The 17,377-nt window shown below is 37.6% G+C and overlaps 1 protein-coding gene across 8 annotated transcripts; it reads left to right on the top strand.

The window, feature by feature from the left end:
* The first annotated feature begins 10 nt into the window (after positions 1-10).
* Positions 11-17,377, top strand: CFAP96 (cilia and flagella associated protein 96). 8 transcript variants are annotated; one of them, XM_026018251.2, is made up of 8 exons: positions 11-1,528; positions 3,077-3,250; positions 5,139-5,358; positions 6,368-6,505; positions 6,608-6,683; positions 6,786-6,965; positions 14,380-14,549; positions 17,070-17,377. In XM_026018251.2, exons 2-8 carry the CDS (start codon positions 3,151-3,153, stop codon positions 17,116-17,118), a joined length of 933 nt encoding a protein of 310 aa, XP_025874036.1. In that variant the 5' UTR covers positions 11-1,528; positions 3,077-3,150; the 3' UTR covers positions 17,119-17,377. The 8 variants fall into 8 exon arrangements, with proteins under 8 accessions (XP_025874036.1, XP_025874034.1, XP_025874035.1 ...); XM_026018249.2 differs by having other exon boundaries at positions 264-394; positions 3,074-3,250; XM_026018250.2 differs by having other exon boundaries at positions 270-394.

Genomic DNA, 17,377 nt, shown 5'->3' with positions numbered 1-17,377 from the left:
GCGGAACGTCGAGGGTCGAATCTTGCCACACCTCCTCGCGGATGGATAACGGGGCGGGGAGCCGAAGCCTTTGTTCGGTAAATTCTATTGGCGGAGTCGTTCGAGTTCCGCTGCCAAGGCTTTTCCGTGCGTGCCTCGCCGCGGCTTGGAACTGTCTCCACGGCCCGGTACCCGAGGCGACGCGCCACGACCGGCACCTGCGGCCGCGGTCAGCGCCCGCTGTGCGCGGGACGTGCGGAGGGCGCTCCGCGGCGAGGTGGCCCCGCGGCGAGGTGGCCTCGCTGTCCCCGCTGCCCCTGTCGCTCCTGCTGCTGCTGCTGCTCCTGCTGCCTGAACCCGGACCCGAGCTCAGACGACCCGGGCTCGCCTGTCGGCCCGGGTCCCCTTCTGAGAGGTGACTTGGTCCCCGGGGCCGCAGGGTGCTGTCCTATCCGATACCCACCCCGAGCCCGTCTCCTTAATGCGAAATCCTTTTCTTGGCAGCTCAGCCAGTTTTCCGCGCCGTCTCCACCGCCGCCGCCCCCTCAGCGCTCTAAGCACAGGCACAGACTTGCCAGCTTGCACTGGCGTTACCTTGAATTGCATACCCGCCTGATGAGATTGTAAGCTCCCCGGGGCCAGGACCCGTGCCCTTTTGAGATAAACATCCTCGCTTCTGTCTGCGAGCTTGACCCCCGAGGAGGGGTTTGCAAAGTGTTTGTAAAATGAACGAACGATTCTGTAGTGTGTTGCTCCAGATGAGCTAAGTGGTGGGAAAATTCAAGGCGGGAACTTCTTTCTTTTCCTCCCCCCGCAGGGGGTGGCTCGCTTTGTTGTGTGCCAGGCGTTGCGCAGACCGTGGAAATACCGTGGTGAGGAAGAACCAGACTCATCCCAGTTCCTGCCTTCGTGGAGCCAGCAGATTATGAGAGGCGGGGGGCGGGGGGCAGCTGTTAATTAAAGGATGCCCACGCATTGCATGTAAACTGAGAACCCATTAGATAAACCATGGCCAGGGCGTGCAAAGAGAAGTACGTGATATGAGGGAGTTAAAGAAGTGGTGAGTGGGCTACACAATCCAAAGGATCGGTGTTAATTGGGGGAACTAAAGTTCAGCACAGTGAAGCACTCGCATGAAGTAAAACAGGTCCTGTGGCTGGAGAGAGCCTGGTTTGAGAACTGAAAGAAGACAAATGGAGCCCAGGTGCCGGGGAGTGTGGTTCCCATGGTGACAAATGTGGGTGCCGGCAGACCTTGTGAGCCATGTAAAGAATTGCAGCCCTTGGAACAGCACAGGAAGCCCTTGTGGTTGGGCAACGGGATGGAGCTTTGAAACAAGCTGCAAATGAAAGTAGTGCATCCCCAGCTAACTAACATTTGCTTTAAAACAGACTCGATCAGAGGAAGAAGTGGAATGGGAAAAAAATGAGAAGATCTTATGCTTTAGTTTTTTTTTTTTTTTTAAGATTTTATTTATTCATGAGAAACACATAGAGAGAGGCAGAGACACAGGCAGAGGGAGAAGCAGGCTTCCTGCAAGGAGCCCGAGGTGGGACTCCATCCCGGGACTCCAGGATCATGCCCTGAGCTGAAGGCAGACGCTCAACCGCTGAGCCACCCAGGCGTCCCTATGCTTTAGTTTAAAGGGAATCTTCACTTGCTCCTTTGATATTACACATTAGCAATGATTGATGCTCAGATGAGCCACAGTTCCAAATAGGCAAGCGTGTTTAGTGTCACTGAAATTCAAGGCAAAAGGTTCTTACCTTGGATTATAAACTGGGGAGCATAAACCAATGTTTGTTTTATTCAATAATGTGTGCCCAGTGCTTGGATCTAGTTGGTACTTAAAAAATACTGTGGGGGTGCTTGAGTGGCTCAATTGGTTAAGCTTCCCAGTCTTGATCTTAGGGTCCTGAGTTCAAGTCCCTCCATTTTATTCCTATAATATATATATAATATTTCATACTGTAGTGATGAAATAGAGGCAGATATTCTTTAGCTCTTTGGTCTTCTTTTCTAGAACATGTTTGTTTGTTTTTTTTTAAAGATTTTATTGGGCAGCCTGAGTGGCTCAGTGGTTTAGTGCCTGCCTTCAGCCCAAGGCGTGATCCTGGAGACCCCGGATCGAGTCCCACATTGGGCTCCCTGCATGGGGCCTGCTTCTCCCTCTGCCTGTGTCTCTGCCTCTCTCTCTTTCTCTCAAATAAATAAATACAATCTTTTAAAAAATAATGTATTTATTTATTTGAGAGAGAGATAGCAAGAGAGAGCAGAGCAGGAGGGGGGTGGGCAGAGAGAGAAGCAAACTTCCCATTGAGTAGAGAGCTTGACCTGGGGCTTGATCCTAGGATCCTGGGATCATGACCTGAGCCAGAGGCAGATGGTTAACGACTCAGCCACTCAGGGGCCCCTCCAGAACATGTCCAACAACAGAAGTAAATAAATAGCTGAATGTTTAATGTGGTATATCAAAAGAAAATTGACAATTGGAGTTTGCCCTTGAACAAATACTCTTAATTCATTGTGGATTATTGTTTTTGTTGTTCTTTATTTTTTATCTTGCCTAGACAATTGTCCTTTCTCGTCCATCCCCTTAGTGAACTAATTTTGCCAGTGACACATCTCTTGTATTCATTTAAACTTGAAAAAACTCAAGAACTATAGGATAATAACAATTTTATGTGTGGTGCATTCTGAAACACTGTTGTAATTTCCAGTAGGAGAGACAATGCAGTATGTTTAGGTCATTTGATCTCAACTGAAAGTGCCCCTCCACCTTATGTAATTATGATGTTTAAATCCACTTTGAACTTCTCAAAAGAAAGATGTTTGTTTACATAGTATTTATTCTGCACTATACAGTAACAATTTTATAATTTACAATAGGTGAATGGCAATGTAATAGATGTCATACACATTCCTTTGTAATTTGTGGACACTTCACCTGGCCCACAAAGTAGATTCTTTCCCCACATAGTTTGGGACCTTTGTTTTATAGTGAATCCTAACTCTGAGGCTGAAAGTAATTTGGACTGAAATTTAATAATCACCTTTTTTCTAAACCTTTTTTTCTGTATTTTTCAATATAAAGTAGGATTTTGATATAAAATAGCCATAAGGAACCTTTTGAAGTTATCAATATAGAGAAAACCATCACAAGAAGCAACCATGCCTGCAGAAGGAGGGAAAACTGACATGGAGAGGATTGGCCTCTTCAGTGAGATGGAATATGTTACTGTTGGTGATAAATACTTGTCATCGTTTAACCGTAAGTACGTCTGGTTTTCTTTACAAAAGCCTAATAGTGGATTTTTTCTATAGAAAATTTTGGATTTAATATTCAGGTTAAGTGATATTTTTTTTAATGCATTGTATTTTAAAATGTTAAGTTTAAAGTTGAAGAAACTTATAAAATTTCAAGAAAGAGAGAACTTTATATGAGCAGGAAGGTACTTTCACTGGGATACCCTACTTTTGTATATTCTCGTCATTGGTAATTTTACTTCTTTCCAAAGGTGCATGGCAATGTTCTCTCAGAATATTTTGTTTTTAGCTGATGGTTTCTCAGATGGGACACTCTGCTACGCAAGCACTGTTTATATTTGCATCCCAAAAGGCCATCCATGATTAATTTCTTGAAAAATGAAATGCTAAGTGATAGCTGAGGGATTTTTAGAAGAGTTATAAATAATAAAGAGCTAAAGTCACTAAACATTTTAAATGTCTCGGTTAAATTTTTGGCTATTCAATGACTCCTTTGTTATAAGAAGAGAGAATACGCTGACATTAAATATCTCCAAGGTATATTTAAGTAAAAAAAAATCGAGGTGCAGAATAGTTACTATATATTATGCTAAGCATCAAAGATGGAAATGGATATATATGAAAATATTCATTGGGACATGTTTAAACATTCTCTGGAAAACAAAATAAATATCATGATTTCCTGTGAGAGAGGAACGGGATGGATGAATGTGGGAGGAATATTTATTGTAAAAACATATTGAATTTGGAATCATGTGAATATATTACCTTTTCAAAACTTTAAGTTCAAAATCAATGATACAAATTTATATTTATTTGTTTATTTTTAAAGATTTTATTTGTTAGAGAGCACAAGCAGGGGGAGTGGCAGGCAAAGGGAGAGGGAGAAACAGGCTCTCCGCTGAGCAGTGAGTCTGACGACTCCCTCCCAGGATCCTGGGATCTTGACCTGAGGTAAAGGCAGATGCTGAACTGACTGAGCTACGCAGGCACCTCACAAATTCATATTCAAATAACTGATTTAAGATTGTTTTACTTCAAAAAAATTTCACATTGCTGGACTTCCCAAATTGAGCTCTCCTAGATCTAAATTATATAAAAGGTTCTAGATACTTATACAACTGGCCTTTTAAAAAATTACTGGGCTGCTAGTATTTTATTGTATAAATATATCACATTTATCTGTTCTCTTGTTGATGGACATTTGAATTGTTACTTGTTTTTGAATATTATGAATGAAACTGCTATGAAAATTCTTGTTCATGACTTTTAGTGAGTATAGACGCTCATGTATGTTGTGTATATATCCAGGAGGAGAATTACCTCAGTTTGAGTATGGAACACCTTTCACTTGGGCCTGAATACACACACCCACGCACATGTACTGATAACTCACACAGTGTTTTTCTAGTATATAGATGGGGAAGCATTGGATTAGATGACTTTCAGGGTCTCTTCCAGCTCTAAAATTCAGAGTCTATAACCAGGACCTAATTATTAAAATGAATTAATGGAAACCTCTTAGGTCTTTTTTTTTTTTTTTTAAGATTTTTATTTATTCATGAGAGAGAGAGAGAGAGAGAGAGAGGCAGAGACACAGGCAGAGGGAGAAGCAGGCTCCATGCAGGGAGCGTGACATGGGACTCGATCCCCGGTCTCCAGGATCAGGCCCTGGGCTGATGGCAGCGCTAAACCACTGAGCCACCCGGGCTGCCCAGGTCTTATTGTCAATGCAGTATGCAACACAGACCTTTCAGTGAATATCTTGAGATAGCATTTTAGAGCTCAAAACTCACGGCTCCAATCACAGTTTGAAACTTTTCTCGGTTATTTTTCATGTTCTTTAATTATTAGTGAGCTCAAATTATGATATTCTTAATTTATTTTTAAAGGACCCTTTAATGAGGCTGCAAGCAAAAATAAACAGATGCTACCTGGGGGATCCAAAGAAATGTCAAATCTCCAGGCAGGTTATTTTGATCCCCATTTTGTAAGGATATTTGAAGGTGAAGGCTATGTAAATCTGAATCAAGTGAGGAGACGGCATATGATGGAAGAAGCCAAAAAAAATCTAGGCAAAGCCTTCCTCCCTAGTAGTGGAGAAAAAAAGCCGTAAGTGTTTGGGGGAAAAGTCGTAAATACATCTTCTGCACCTTTCTCTCCTCTAGCCCAAATTAGGTGTTTTTCTGGGTGACTTAAGTAGGATTCATTTATTAAAATATAAGTTTTAGGATGAACTTGTCTTAGGTGGAGACAGTTATATTGGATGATATAGGTTGATCGGTAGTTTTGATTCTCATCTCATTAAATTTATGATTACGCCATTACTCTCTATTGGTTTATATAATAAAAGCCAACTAGGTAATGCAAATACCTAGTTTGTTTGAAAACCTTGAAAATACTACCTTGGGTCATCATATCTATGCTCTTTACTGTTTTATCTGCTTTGTAAAAACTTTTAAAAAGTATAAATAAAAATTATAAAATTAGAAGCCTTTTTTGGATAAAGAAGATAATTCATCAAGATATATATTTCAAAATCATTGTGAAGATACATGCAGGGAGTTTAACAATATTTAAGTTGTGACAGTTGTCAATGTGAAGGTTCATTTTTTTTTTCTTACCTTTAAACCACTAAACAAAGGAAATCAAATAGTAGGCTACATCATACTATAAAGCTCAGTTATATAATGCTGAGCTTTATATGCACACACTATAATATTGACTCTGTAGAATTTATGATAGATGAGGATTGCCTGAAGGCCAATTTTGTGCTTAATTGTGCTATTTTTTTCTTTTTGAGGTTAGTAAAACTGCTATCTTTTGAATTAATGGAAACTATTATCGTTTTCTAGAGATTATGTAATTTTATGTGGAACATTTAAAATAAGCATTAAAAATTAAAAACAATATCTCATCTGAAGATTTGTGACTTTGGAAAATGGGGAAATTAGATTAGAAACTAAAAAAATGTTTTTTTTTCTTAGTGATATTAGGCAAGTCCATTCCATTGCATATATTTTGTTACCTTTTCAGTGATTTTTTATAAATTGTGATCCAATGTGAATAACACAAAATTTGCTGTATTAATTTGCTTCCTTTTTAAAAAACTGAATTGAAGATGTGGTTTAGGAAGCTACTATGGAACAATAGGTGGTCCAGTGCCATTCTTCAGTGCACAGTCAAAACCCAGAGAAAAATATGAGGCACCTGGAAAGAATTTGTACACAAACCCGGGAAAGAAAGGAACTGGATATGGGTAAGATATTTTTCATACTTTCATATTTGTTTCAAACTTAAAAAAAATAAAATTTAAAATTTCTGAATCCTAAAGTCACCATTACTTAATTTCCTTCCTTAGCTATGCAAATGTTACCATAGGTAAACAGTTTTCACACTCTGCTGATTTCTACGATGCACCCAAACTTAATTTTAAGGTAAAATAATTTATTTTAATTTTCTTCAGTCTTAATTGACCTAGGGAATTCTTCTACTTTGAATAATTTATGTTACATAATTTCAAATTCTCTGATTGACAGAAGGAGAATGAAGAACACCATCGTTTAGTTAAAGGAACACCTTTCAAATTAAATCTTTACCCAAGGGAATATTTTGATACTAATCCTTATTTGTTTGAGAATCCTTTACCACCAATTAAAAAAATAGAGAAGAAAGAATTACTTACACACCCCTTTAAGCCCTCTTCTCCTGGTAAAAAGGTAAGTTAAAAATTTTAAAATTAAAAAATATTAAACATTATAAAGAACTATTGCTTCTTCCTATCAATTCATTTTGTTATCCGTGTAAATAATAAACTTCTGTTTATTATTCACATTCTTATCATTCATATTAAGAATTGTGAGATTTATTTTTAAAAGATTATGAAAAATCACAAAGCCTGGCTAGTGTAGGGAATAACAAAGCTCTTGAAATGAAAGAATGTCACTTCAAGTGTATTTGAATGTACAATGGATTTTCTAAATACCTCTCTAGGTCCTAGGCATAGTTTTTCACAAAACCATGAAAAGCCAGACCATCTTTTAGTTTTTGAAATAGTAGTTAAAATGAACTCTCTCCTACTGTGCTGAAGTTTACAAGTGTGAATAAAAATAAAAATGTTGTTGGAGAAGTCCAAGATGGTAGAGAAGTAGCAGACCTTGGCGTCATTGGTCCCAGGAATTCACCTAGATAGCTTTCAGATCATTCAGAACACCTGTAAACTCAACTGGAGATCTAAGAAAAGAATAGCTGCAACTCTACAATAGAAAAGCAGCCACTTTCTGCAAGATAGGAGGTGTGGAGAAGTGAATCAAGATGACATATGGGAAGATAGATCTTGGGGAAGGGAGCCTCCAGCTGCTGGCACTGAAAATTAATATAGCAGCGGACCACAAAATCAGAACTTACAGAAGTTTGTTCCGGTGAGGGACATTCTGGCCTGAAAGGCACTGAGGTGGCTAAGTGGGGGTGGAATCCTAGGTGGGATAGTGTGGTTTCAGGATCCTTGGGGTCTCAGGAAGACTGGGGGTTACCTGAGTGCAACAGATTTCCCAGACCTTGGACTGGGGAAGCCAGCTGCAATCAATGTGCCCACGAGTGGCCTCTCAGCTCAGGGTTGCCTTAAACCATGAACCACAGCATGATCAGGCAGCTGCTGTCCAAGCAGGGCCCAGCAAGTGGCAGAACCACAGTGAGATCACCACCTCTTCCTCCCCTGGGACGAACTGTGTGAGTATGTGCTGCAGGAGTCTGCAGGGTTTGGAGACTCAAAATGGGTTGTATGCCTGAGATAGAAATGCTCAGTCACAGACTGGGTGAGCACGGATGGAGACCAAGGAGGTGAGAATGATTGCTTTTCCTTGAGGACACATTGAGGAGTGGGCACTGAGCTCTTGGTTCTGGGGCTAGAAATTGGGAGGCTGCCATTTTCTTCTCATCCCCTAAAGAAGTGTGGAAAGCCTTCAGGGAACAAAAACCACACAAAGCAATCCAGAGCAGATTGCGTAGCCTGGCCCCCTGGCAGGGTGGTGTCATTCAGCTGGGGGCAAAGACACCTGAGAACCAGTGCAACAGGCTCCTCCCCGAGAAGACCAGCAAGAACATTGGCTAAGACCAAGTTTACTGATCACAGAGAACTGCAGAATTCCAGTGGTAGGGGAAAATAGTATATAGAATTCATGGTTTTTTTCCCCATGATTCTTTAGTTTTTCAATTTTAAGTTTTTCTTTCCTTTTTCAATGAATTTATTTGATTGGCTTTTTAAAAAATCATTTTAAATCTTCATCTTTATAGTTACATTCTCTCTTTTCAATGTATTTAATTTTATTTTTGTATATATAAATTTTTTTTCTTTACAATTTTGAGGTATATTTTGTTCTAACAAACCAACCAAAATACACTCAGGGTATCGTGTATTCCTCTGTTCTGTTCACCTGTTTATGTTCCTTTTTTCTTTTTTTTTGGTCTTATAATTTTAATTTTTACAGTTATATGCCATCTTTCATTGTATTTAATTTTATTTTTGTATATGTGTAAGTTTTTCTTTCTTTACAATTTTGAGATCTAGATTTCCAACAAACAGGCCAAAATACACACAAGATCAAGTGTATTGCTCTGTTCTGTCGACCTGTCTGGTTATATTCTCTCTCTTTTCAATTTTTTTGGTTTGGTTTTGAGTCTTTTCTGATATGTTTAGTGTATATTTATCTGATGTCGTTGCCATTTTAGCATTTTGTTCTCTACTTCATCTATTCTTCTCTGGACAGATGACAAGACAGAAAAACTCACCTCAAAAAAGAGAGCAAGAGGCAGTACTGATTGCCAGGGACTTAATCAGTATGGACATAAGTAAGATGTTGGAACTAGCATTTAGAATAATGATTATAGGGATCCCTGGGTGGCGCAGCGGTTTGGCGCCTGCCTTTGGCCCAGGGCGCGATCCTGGAGACCCGGGATCGAGTCCCACATCGGGCTCCCGGTGCATGGAGCCTGCTTCTCCGTCTGCCTATGTCTCTGCCTCTCTCTCTCTGTGACTATCATAAATAAATAAAAAAATTTTTAAAAAAAGAAAAAAGAATAATGATTATAAAGAGAACAGCTGGGCTTGATAAAGGCACAGAAGACCCTAGAGAATCCCTTTCTGGAGAAGTAAAAGAACTAAAATCCAATCAGGTTGAAATCAAAAAGACTATTAATAAGATACAATAAAAAAAATGGAGGTTCTAACTGCTAGGATAAATGAGGCAAAACAGAGAGTTAGTGATATAGAAAAAATAATGGAGAATAAAGAAGCTGATTAAAAAAAAACCCAACTACTGGATCATGAGGGTAGAATTCAAGAGATAAGTAATACCATAAGGTGAAATAATATTAGAATAATTGGGATCCCATAGGAAGAGGAAAGAGAGAGGGGTAGAAGGTATAATGAAGCAAATTATAGCAGACAGCTTCCCTAATCTGGAGAAGGAAACAGGGATTCAAGTCCAGGAGGCACAGAGAACCCCCCCTTAAAATAAAAAAATAAGTCAATACCCTGACATATAATAGTGAAACTTGCAAATATCAGAGACAAAGAGAAAATCCTGACAGCAGCTTGGGACAAAAGGTCCTTAACCTACAGGAGTAGAAACATTAGACTAGAAGCAGACCTATCCACAGAGACCTGGCAGGCCAGAAAGGACTGGCATCATATATTCCTGGTGCTAAATGAGAAGAACATGCAGCCAAGAATATTTTATCCAGCTAGGATGTTATTCAAAATAGAAAGAAAGATAATAAGCTTCCAGGACAAATAGAGACTAAAAGAATTTGTAATCACCAAACCAGCCCTGCAAGAAATATTAAAAGGGATCCTTAAATGAAGGGAGAGCCCAAAAGCAACATATACCAGAAAGGAACAGAAACAATAAACAGAAACAGTGACTTCACAGGTAATACAATGGCACTAAATTCATATCTTTTAATAATTACTCAATGTAAATGGACTAACTGCCCCAATCAAAAGACACAGGGTATAAGATTGGTTAGAAAATACAAGACCCATAGATATGCTGTTTGCAAAAGACTCATTTTAGACCCAAAGACACCTTCAGATTAAAAGTGAGGGGGTGGAAAACCATTTATCATGCTAATGGACATCAAAAGAAAGCTGAGGTGGCAATCCTTATATCAGAAAAATTAGATTTTAAACAAAAAATTGTAATAAGAGATGAGGAAAGACACCAAATAACGATAAAAGGGTCTATCCAACAAGAAGATCTGACAAATGTAAATATTTATGCCCCTAACATGGGACCAGCTAATTATGTAAAGAAGTTAATAAGAAAATTAAACACATTTATGATAAAACAATAATAGTAGACTTTAGCACCCCATTTACTGCAATGGGCAGTTCATCTAAGCAGAAGAACAGCAAGAAAACAAGGACTTTGAATGACATACTGGACCTGATGGACTTCATAGATATATTGAGAGCATTCCATTCTAAAGCAACAACACACATTCTTCTCGAGTGCAAATGGAACATTTTCCAGAATGGATTACATACTAGGTCACAAATCAGTTCTCAACTGGTACCAAAGGATTAGGATCATTTTTAGGCCACAGTGCTTTGAAACTTGAATTCAATCACAAGAGGAAATTTGGAAAGAACTCAAATACATGAAGGCTAAAGAGCATCCTACTAAAGAATGAATGGGTCAACCAGAAATTAAAGAAGAATTAAGAAACTTCATGGAAACTAATGAAAATGAAAACACAACTGTTCCACGCTTTTGGGATGTGGCAAAGATGGTCATAAGAGGGAAGTATATAGCAATACAAGCCTTAAGAAACAGAAAGGTCTCAAATACACGGCTAATCTTACACCTAAAGGAGCTGGAGAAAGAACAGCAAGTAAAGCCTAAACTCAGCAGGAGAAGAGAATTAATAAAGATTAGAGCAGAAATCAATGAAATAGAAATCAAAGGAACAGTACAACAGATCAATGAAACTAGGAACTGGTTCTTTCAAAGAATTAATAAGATAGATAACCCCCTGGCCAGACTTATGAAAAAGAAAAGAGAAAGAACCTAAATAAATAAAATCCTGAATGAAAGCTCATAATCAACAACGAAGAATACAAACAATTATAAGAACATATTATAAGCAACTATATGCCAACAAATTAGGCAACCTGGAAAAAATGGATACATTCCTAGAGACATATTAACTATCAAAACTGAAACAGGAAGAAATAAAAAATCAGAACAGATTCATAACCAGCAAGGAAATTGAAGTAGTAATAATAAAATCTCCCAACAAACAAGAGTCCAGGGCCAAATGGCTTCCCAGGGGAATTCTATCAAACATTTAAAGAATTAATACCTATTCTTCTGAAGCTGTTTCAGAAAATAGAAATGGAAGGAAAACTTCCAAACTCTTTCCATGAGGTCAGCATTACTTTGATCCCAAAACCAGACAAAGACTCCATCAAAAAGGAGAATTACAAACCAACATCCCTGACAAACATGGGTGCCAAAATTCTTACCAAGATACTAGCCAATAGGATCCAACAGTACATTTAAAGGATTATTCACCACAACCAAGTGGGATTTATTCCTGGGCTGCAAGAGTGGTTCAACATATGCAAGTGAATCAATGTGATACACTACATTAATAAAGGAAAGGACAAAAACCATATGATCCTCTCAATAGATGCAGAAAAAACATTGACAAAGCACAACATCCTTTCTTGATTAAAACTCTTCACAGTGTAGGGATAGAGGGAACATATTTCAATACAGAAGCTATCTATGAAAAGCCCAACCCTTATGACCTTGGCTATAAATATCATTCTCAATGGAGAAAAACTGAGAGCTTTTCCCAAAGGTCAGGAACATGGGAGGAGGTCCACTATTACCACTGCTGTTCAACATAGTACTAGAAATCCTAGCCTCAGCAATCAGTCAACAAAAGAAAAGGCATCCAAATTAGCAAAGAAGTCAAACTCTCGCTCTTTGCAGATGACATGATATGTGGAAAGCCCAAAGGACTCCCCCCCCAAAGTTGCTAGAACTCATTCAGCAAAGTGGCAAAATCAATGCACAGATGAGTTGCATTTCTATACACTAAACAATGAGACTGACGAAAGAGAAATTAGGGATCCCATGTACAATTGCAACCCAAACCATAAGATACCTAAGAATAACCTGACCAATGAGGCAAAAGATTTGTATTCCAAAACCAGTAGAATGCTCATAAAAAAAATTGAGGAAGACACAAAGAAACGGAAAAACATTTCATGTTCATGGATTAGAAGAACAATTAGAGTTAAAATATCTTTACTACCTGGAGCAATCTAAACATTTAATGCAGCCCCTATCAAAATACCATCAACTTTTTTCACAGAGCTAGAACAAATATCCTAAAATTTGTGTAGAACCAGAAAAGACCCCAAATACCAAAGGTATTTTGAAAAAGGAAACCAAAACTGATGGCATCACAATCCCAGACTTCAAGCTCTATTACAAAGCTGTAATCATCAAGACAGTATGGTACTGGTACAAAAACAGACACACAGATCAATTAAACAGGATAGAGAACCCAGGAATGGTCCCTCAACTCTATGGTCAATTAATATACAACAAAGCAGGAAAGAATATCCAATAAAAAGTCTCTTCAATAAATGGTATTGGGAAAATTGGATAGCCACATGCAGAAGAATGAAACTGGACCATCCTCTTACACCATACACAAAGATAAATTCAAAATGGATGAAAGATCTAAATGTGAGACAGGAATCTGTCAAAATCCTAGAGGAGAACACAAGCAGCAACCTCTGTGACCTTGGCTACAGCAACTTCTGGCTAGAAACATCTCCAAAGGCAAGGGAAACAAAGGCAAAAATGAGCTATTGGGACTTCATCAAGATGAAAAGCCTTTGCACAACAAAGTCGACAAAACCAAAAGACAACCAACAGAATGAGAGAAAATATTTACAAGTGACATATCAGGTAAAGGGCTAGTATCCAAAATGTATAAAGAATTTATCAAATTCAACATCTGAAGAACAAATAATTTAAGAAATGGGCATTCCCGGGTGGCTCAGCGATTTAGCGCCGCCTTCAACCCAGGGCGTGATCCTGGAGACCCGGGTTCCAGTCCTGCGTCAGGCTCCCTGCATGGAGCCTGCTTCTCCCTCTGCCTGTGTCTCTGCCTCTCTCTCTCTCTCTCTCTCTCTCTCTCTCTCTCTCATGAATAAATAAATAAAATCTTTAAAAAAAAAGAAATGGGCATTCCTAGTGATGTTGCAGATTTATCTATTTAATTTATTTTGTAAGGCATCATCTGATGGTTTGTTTATATATTTTTCTATTTTTAATTCATCCATTTTAATGAACATGCTTTTTCTTAAGTTTATTTATTATTTGTTGCTCCTCAAAAGAATCTATGTGTCCTCAATCTGGAAAACTTGAAATATCACAATTATATCTTTGATTTTTATGTGTATTAGTCTCAGATACTGTAAGATATACTTAGTTGGTAAAGCAGCATCAGGGCTTGAGAGGATGGACTCCAGTTTGAAAGAAGTTCTACTGTGGGTAAAATGTTATCAAACAGCATTGCATGCTACAGGGAAATCATTCATGAGAGAAAGACTCAATTGACATGGCAACTTCATTTCTTATTTTAAGAAATTGCCATAGCCACACCAACATTCGGCAGTCATCATTTGTTCAGTAAGCAGCCATTAACATCAAGGCAAGAACTTCCACCAGCAAAAAATATGATTCACTGAAAGCTCAAATGATGTTTAGTATTTTTTTAGCAATAAACTATTTTTAAAGTGTGAACGTTGTTTTTTTAGACACAATGTGATTACATACTTAATAGACTACAGCATAGTATAAATATAACTTTTGTAAGTACTGAGAAACCAAAATATTCATTGGACTTTTTTGTGATACTCACTTTATTGCAATTGTCTGTAACTGAACCCACAATATCTCTGAGGTATGTTTGTATAGACAACTTCCTTTAAATGTAAAACCAGCTCTATAGACAATACACAAATATGTATCAAATTCTTCAAACTCTAATTTTGTTAGAAGCATTTTACCCAACTATGTTGAATTATCTCATTTTTATTTATAGGCAGGTGGAATGAAGGCAGGAACATTTGACCCTTATCCTTCACATTCTGCTGACCCTTATGTGGTTAAGTTGTCAAGCCAGATTTCCGGCAAAGGTGCTAAGATTTTCCATCCACCAAGTGGACCAAAGAGCAGACCAGTTGAAAGCATAATGACTTTGAATGTCAAAAGGTATCAGTATTATGTTACCTTAGCCTATAAACTAAGAAAATTTGTTTTGACTTTCGAACTCTTCAAAATAATATCTCCTATTTGTACATACTTTATTTTTTTTGATTCCATACTTTATTTTTTTTTAAATTTTTAGCTTTATTTATTTTTTTTAATTAATTTTTATTGGTGTTCAATTTACCAACATACAGAAAAACACCCAGTGCTCATCCCGTCAAGTGTCCACCTCAGTGCCCGTCACCCATTCCCCTCCAACACCTGCCCTCCTCCCCTTCCACCACCCCTAGTTCGTTTCCCCGAGTTAGGAGTCTTTATGTTCTGTCTCCCTTCCTGATATTTCCCAACATTTCTTTTCCCTTCCTTTATATTCCCTTTCACTATTATTCATATTCCCCAAATGAATGAGAACATACACTGTTTGTCCTTCTCCAATTGACTTATTTCATTCAGCATAATACCCTCCAGTTCCATCCACGTTGAAGCAAATGGTGGGTATTTGTCGTTTCTAATTGCTGAGTAATATTCCATTGTATACATAAACCACATCTTCTTTATCCATTCATCTTTCGATGGACACCGAGGCTCCATACTTTAAACAATAACAAATACGGGTGTCTTTGGAAACCTCAGCTCCTTCCATATAGAAACTGTCCCTTGTAGAAGTTTTTTTTTTTACCATCTTTTGAAATTTCTAATTAAAAAAGCTTAATTTATATCATATCATTTATTCATAGTTTTTCTTAAAGGTTTTATTCATTTAGTCATGAGAGACACAGAGAGAGAGAGAGGCAGAGGGCAGGCCCCATGCAAGGAGCCCAACATGGGACTCGATCCCGGGACTCCAGGATCACATCCTGGGCTGAAGGCAGGTGCCAAACCGCTGGGTCACCCAGGGATCCCCCCATAATTTTTAAATCAGATCTATAGTACCTTATTATGATTTGTTGAGACTGTTTAGATATTTATAGTTCATTTAGCAGTACATGTTAACATTGTCTATTTATCAAAGGGCTTTTTAAAAAAAATCTTGGTTAAATTATTATCTCCATGAGGGCTCGAGGCTCTCAGTAGTTGTAAGGAATCCTAATGACACTTGAGACTTTTCTCCTTAAGTTTGAAATAATCTTTTATGAAATTGTCCAGGAAATATTTTGGTTAGTTAAAAAAAGCTATTAACATCACTTTATAAAGTATTATAATACTTTGAAGAAAATATTTTATTGAAGTATCTTAAAAGTTCCAATTTTACCCAGGTTTTGAGCATTCTGAAAACAGAAATTCTCAAGAGTTCAGAATATAAATTAGAAAAGGACAGTCCATCATTCCTTTTTTGTGTCTGTGCAAGATCTGAATAAGTGAAAGAATTGATTTGATTACCTTTATGTTCATTGAAAAAGTTTTATTGCTGATAAAGCTAATTTACATCTTTCTAACTTCTGTGTAATCATATAATAGATTAGGTAAAGGACACCAAATTCACTTCTTTTCTTTTATAAAAACATTTCCATACATCTGTATCACTTCTGGGTGGTGATTTTAATGCCAGTCTTATTATTCTATCTCCAAAATAAGACTGCCTATCATTATTCATGTAATTTAACTGTTGTCTCCAGGTATAATATTCTAAGTGGTCTAGTTGGTGGAAGTGGAAAAATATATGTAGTCTTTTTTCATGTCCTTTGATCTTTCTCCTTTGGCAAGCCCCCTATCTATCAGTACTCTGCGCAACTTTATCTATGTAATATAGAACAGAGAGTAGAATTAGAATTTTCTTCACTACATTCACCCTCAAATAGATAGGATTCTTTTTTGGGTCAGGGGAGTGGGCAGATTCAGGTTTTCTCTGTGTCCTTTTCTATCCAGAGAGCAGACCTGAGAAACTGCTATGATATATATGTTTGGAGCAGAGAAAAGAAAAGAAATCTGATTGCTCTTTTGGAAAATCAGAAGTTTATCTTCTGTTTGGTAATTTTGAGTTTATTGATACTTTTAATATTATCACAAATATTATCCTAAAGCAAGTTTTAGCTTCTTTTACCCTAATTTTACTTATTTATTACAATATTTTACTTAAATATTTACTTATTTTAGAGCATGCACATGAGTGGGGAGAGGGGCAGAGAGTGAGGGAGAGAAAATTCCAAGCAGACTGTATGCCAAGTGCAGAACCTGACATAGGGCTTAATCCCAGAACCCTGAGATCATGACCACAGCCAAAATCAAGAGGTCAGATGCTCAAGTGACTGAGCCACCTAAGCACCCCTTACCCTAAGTTAAAAAAAAAATAAACCTTTTGGTTGTATTTAAAATTGGTCCTCAAATCCAATTTTTCCATCTTAAATTATATTTTAAGTGAAGCTTTTTATTTTTTAAAAAAATTTTTTAAGTGAAGCTTTTTAATGTGGTGAGAGAATTTGGTTTTGAATTATTAATTTTTTATTGCAAAACTTTTTTTACAAGAATGTACAGATATATTACCTGTACCTTAAAACTAAATATGCATTTATTTTCCAATTTTAGGGCACTAAATATGAAGAACTACAAGACTGCTTCAGTCCAGTCCTATTAGCATGAGGAAGACAAATAGCTTTCTAGGTCCCATCTACGAACAATTCCATTATCAAATGCGAATTATTTGCAGAAAAACGTAAGATATGGAACAGGTATCTCAAGCATTTAAAATATATATACCCTGCAACTCTAATACTCTTCCTTGTTTTAGTACCATTGCTAATGAATAAATAGTATTTGTTAATAATATATGATTGCTAATCTTTGTTTAGGTCTCTGTTTCTGGGAAAAATAAACTGTTTAAACATTTCATAAAA

The sequence above is a fragment of the Vulpes vulpes genome, chromosome 7, assembly GCF_048418805.1.
Source record: "Vulpes vulpes isolate BD-2025 chromosome 7, VulVul3, whole genome shotgun sequence".
NCBI classification, from domain to species: domain Eukaryota; kingdom Metazoa; phylum Chordata; class Mammalia; order Carnivora; family Canidae; genus Vulpes; species Vulpes vulpes.
Note: the sequence above shows the minus strand (reverse complement) of the source record. Positions and strands in the feature narration are given on the sequence as shown.

Coding starts and splice junctions, on each gene's coding strand:
- CFAP96 (XM_026018251.2), top strand. CDS start 3,151: ATGCCTGCAGAAGGAGGGAAAACTGACATGGAGAGGATTGGCCTCTTC. Junction 3,251..5,138: donor ATACTTGTCATCGTTTAACC/GTAAGTACGTCT, acceptor TTATTTTTAAAG/GACCCTTTAATGAGGCTGCA. Junction 5,359..6,367: donor AGTAGTGGAGAAAAAAAGCC/GTAAGTGTTTGG, acceptor ACTGAATTGAAG/ATGTGGTTTAGGAAGCTACT.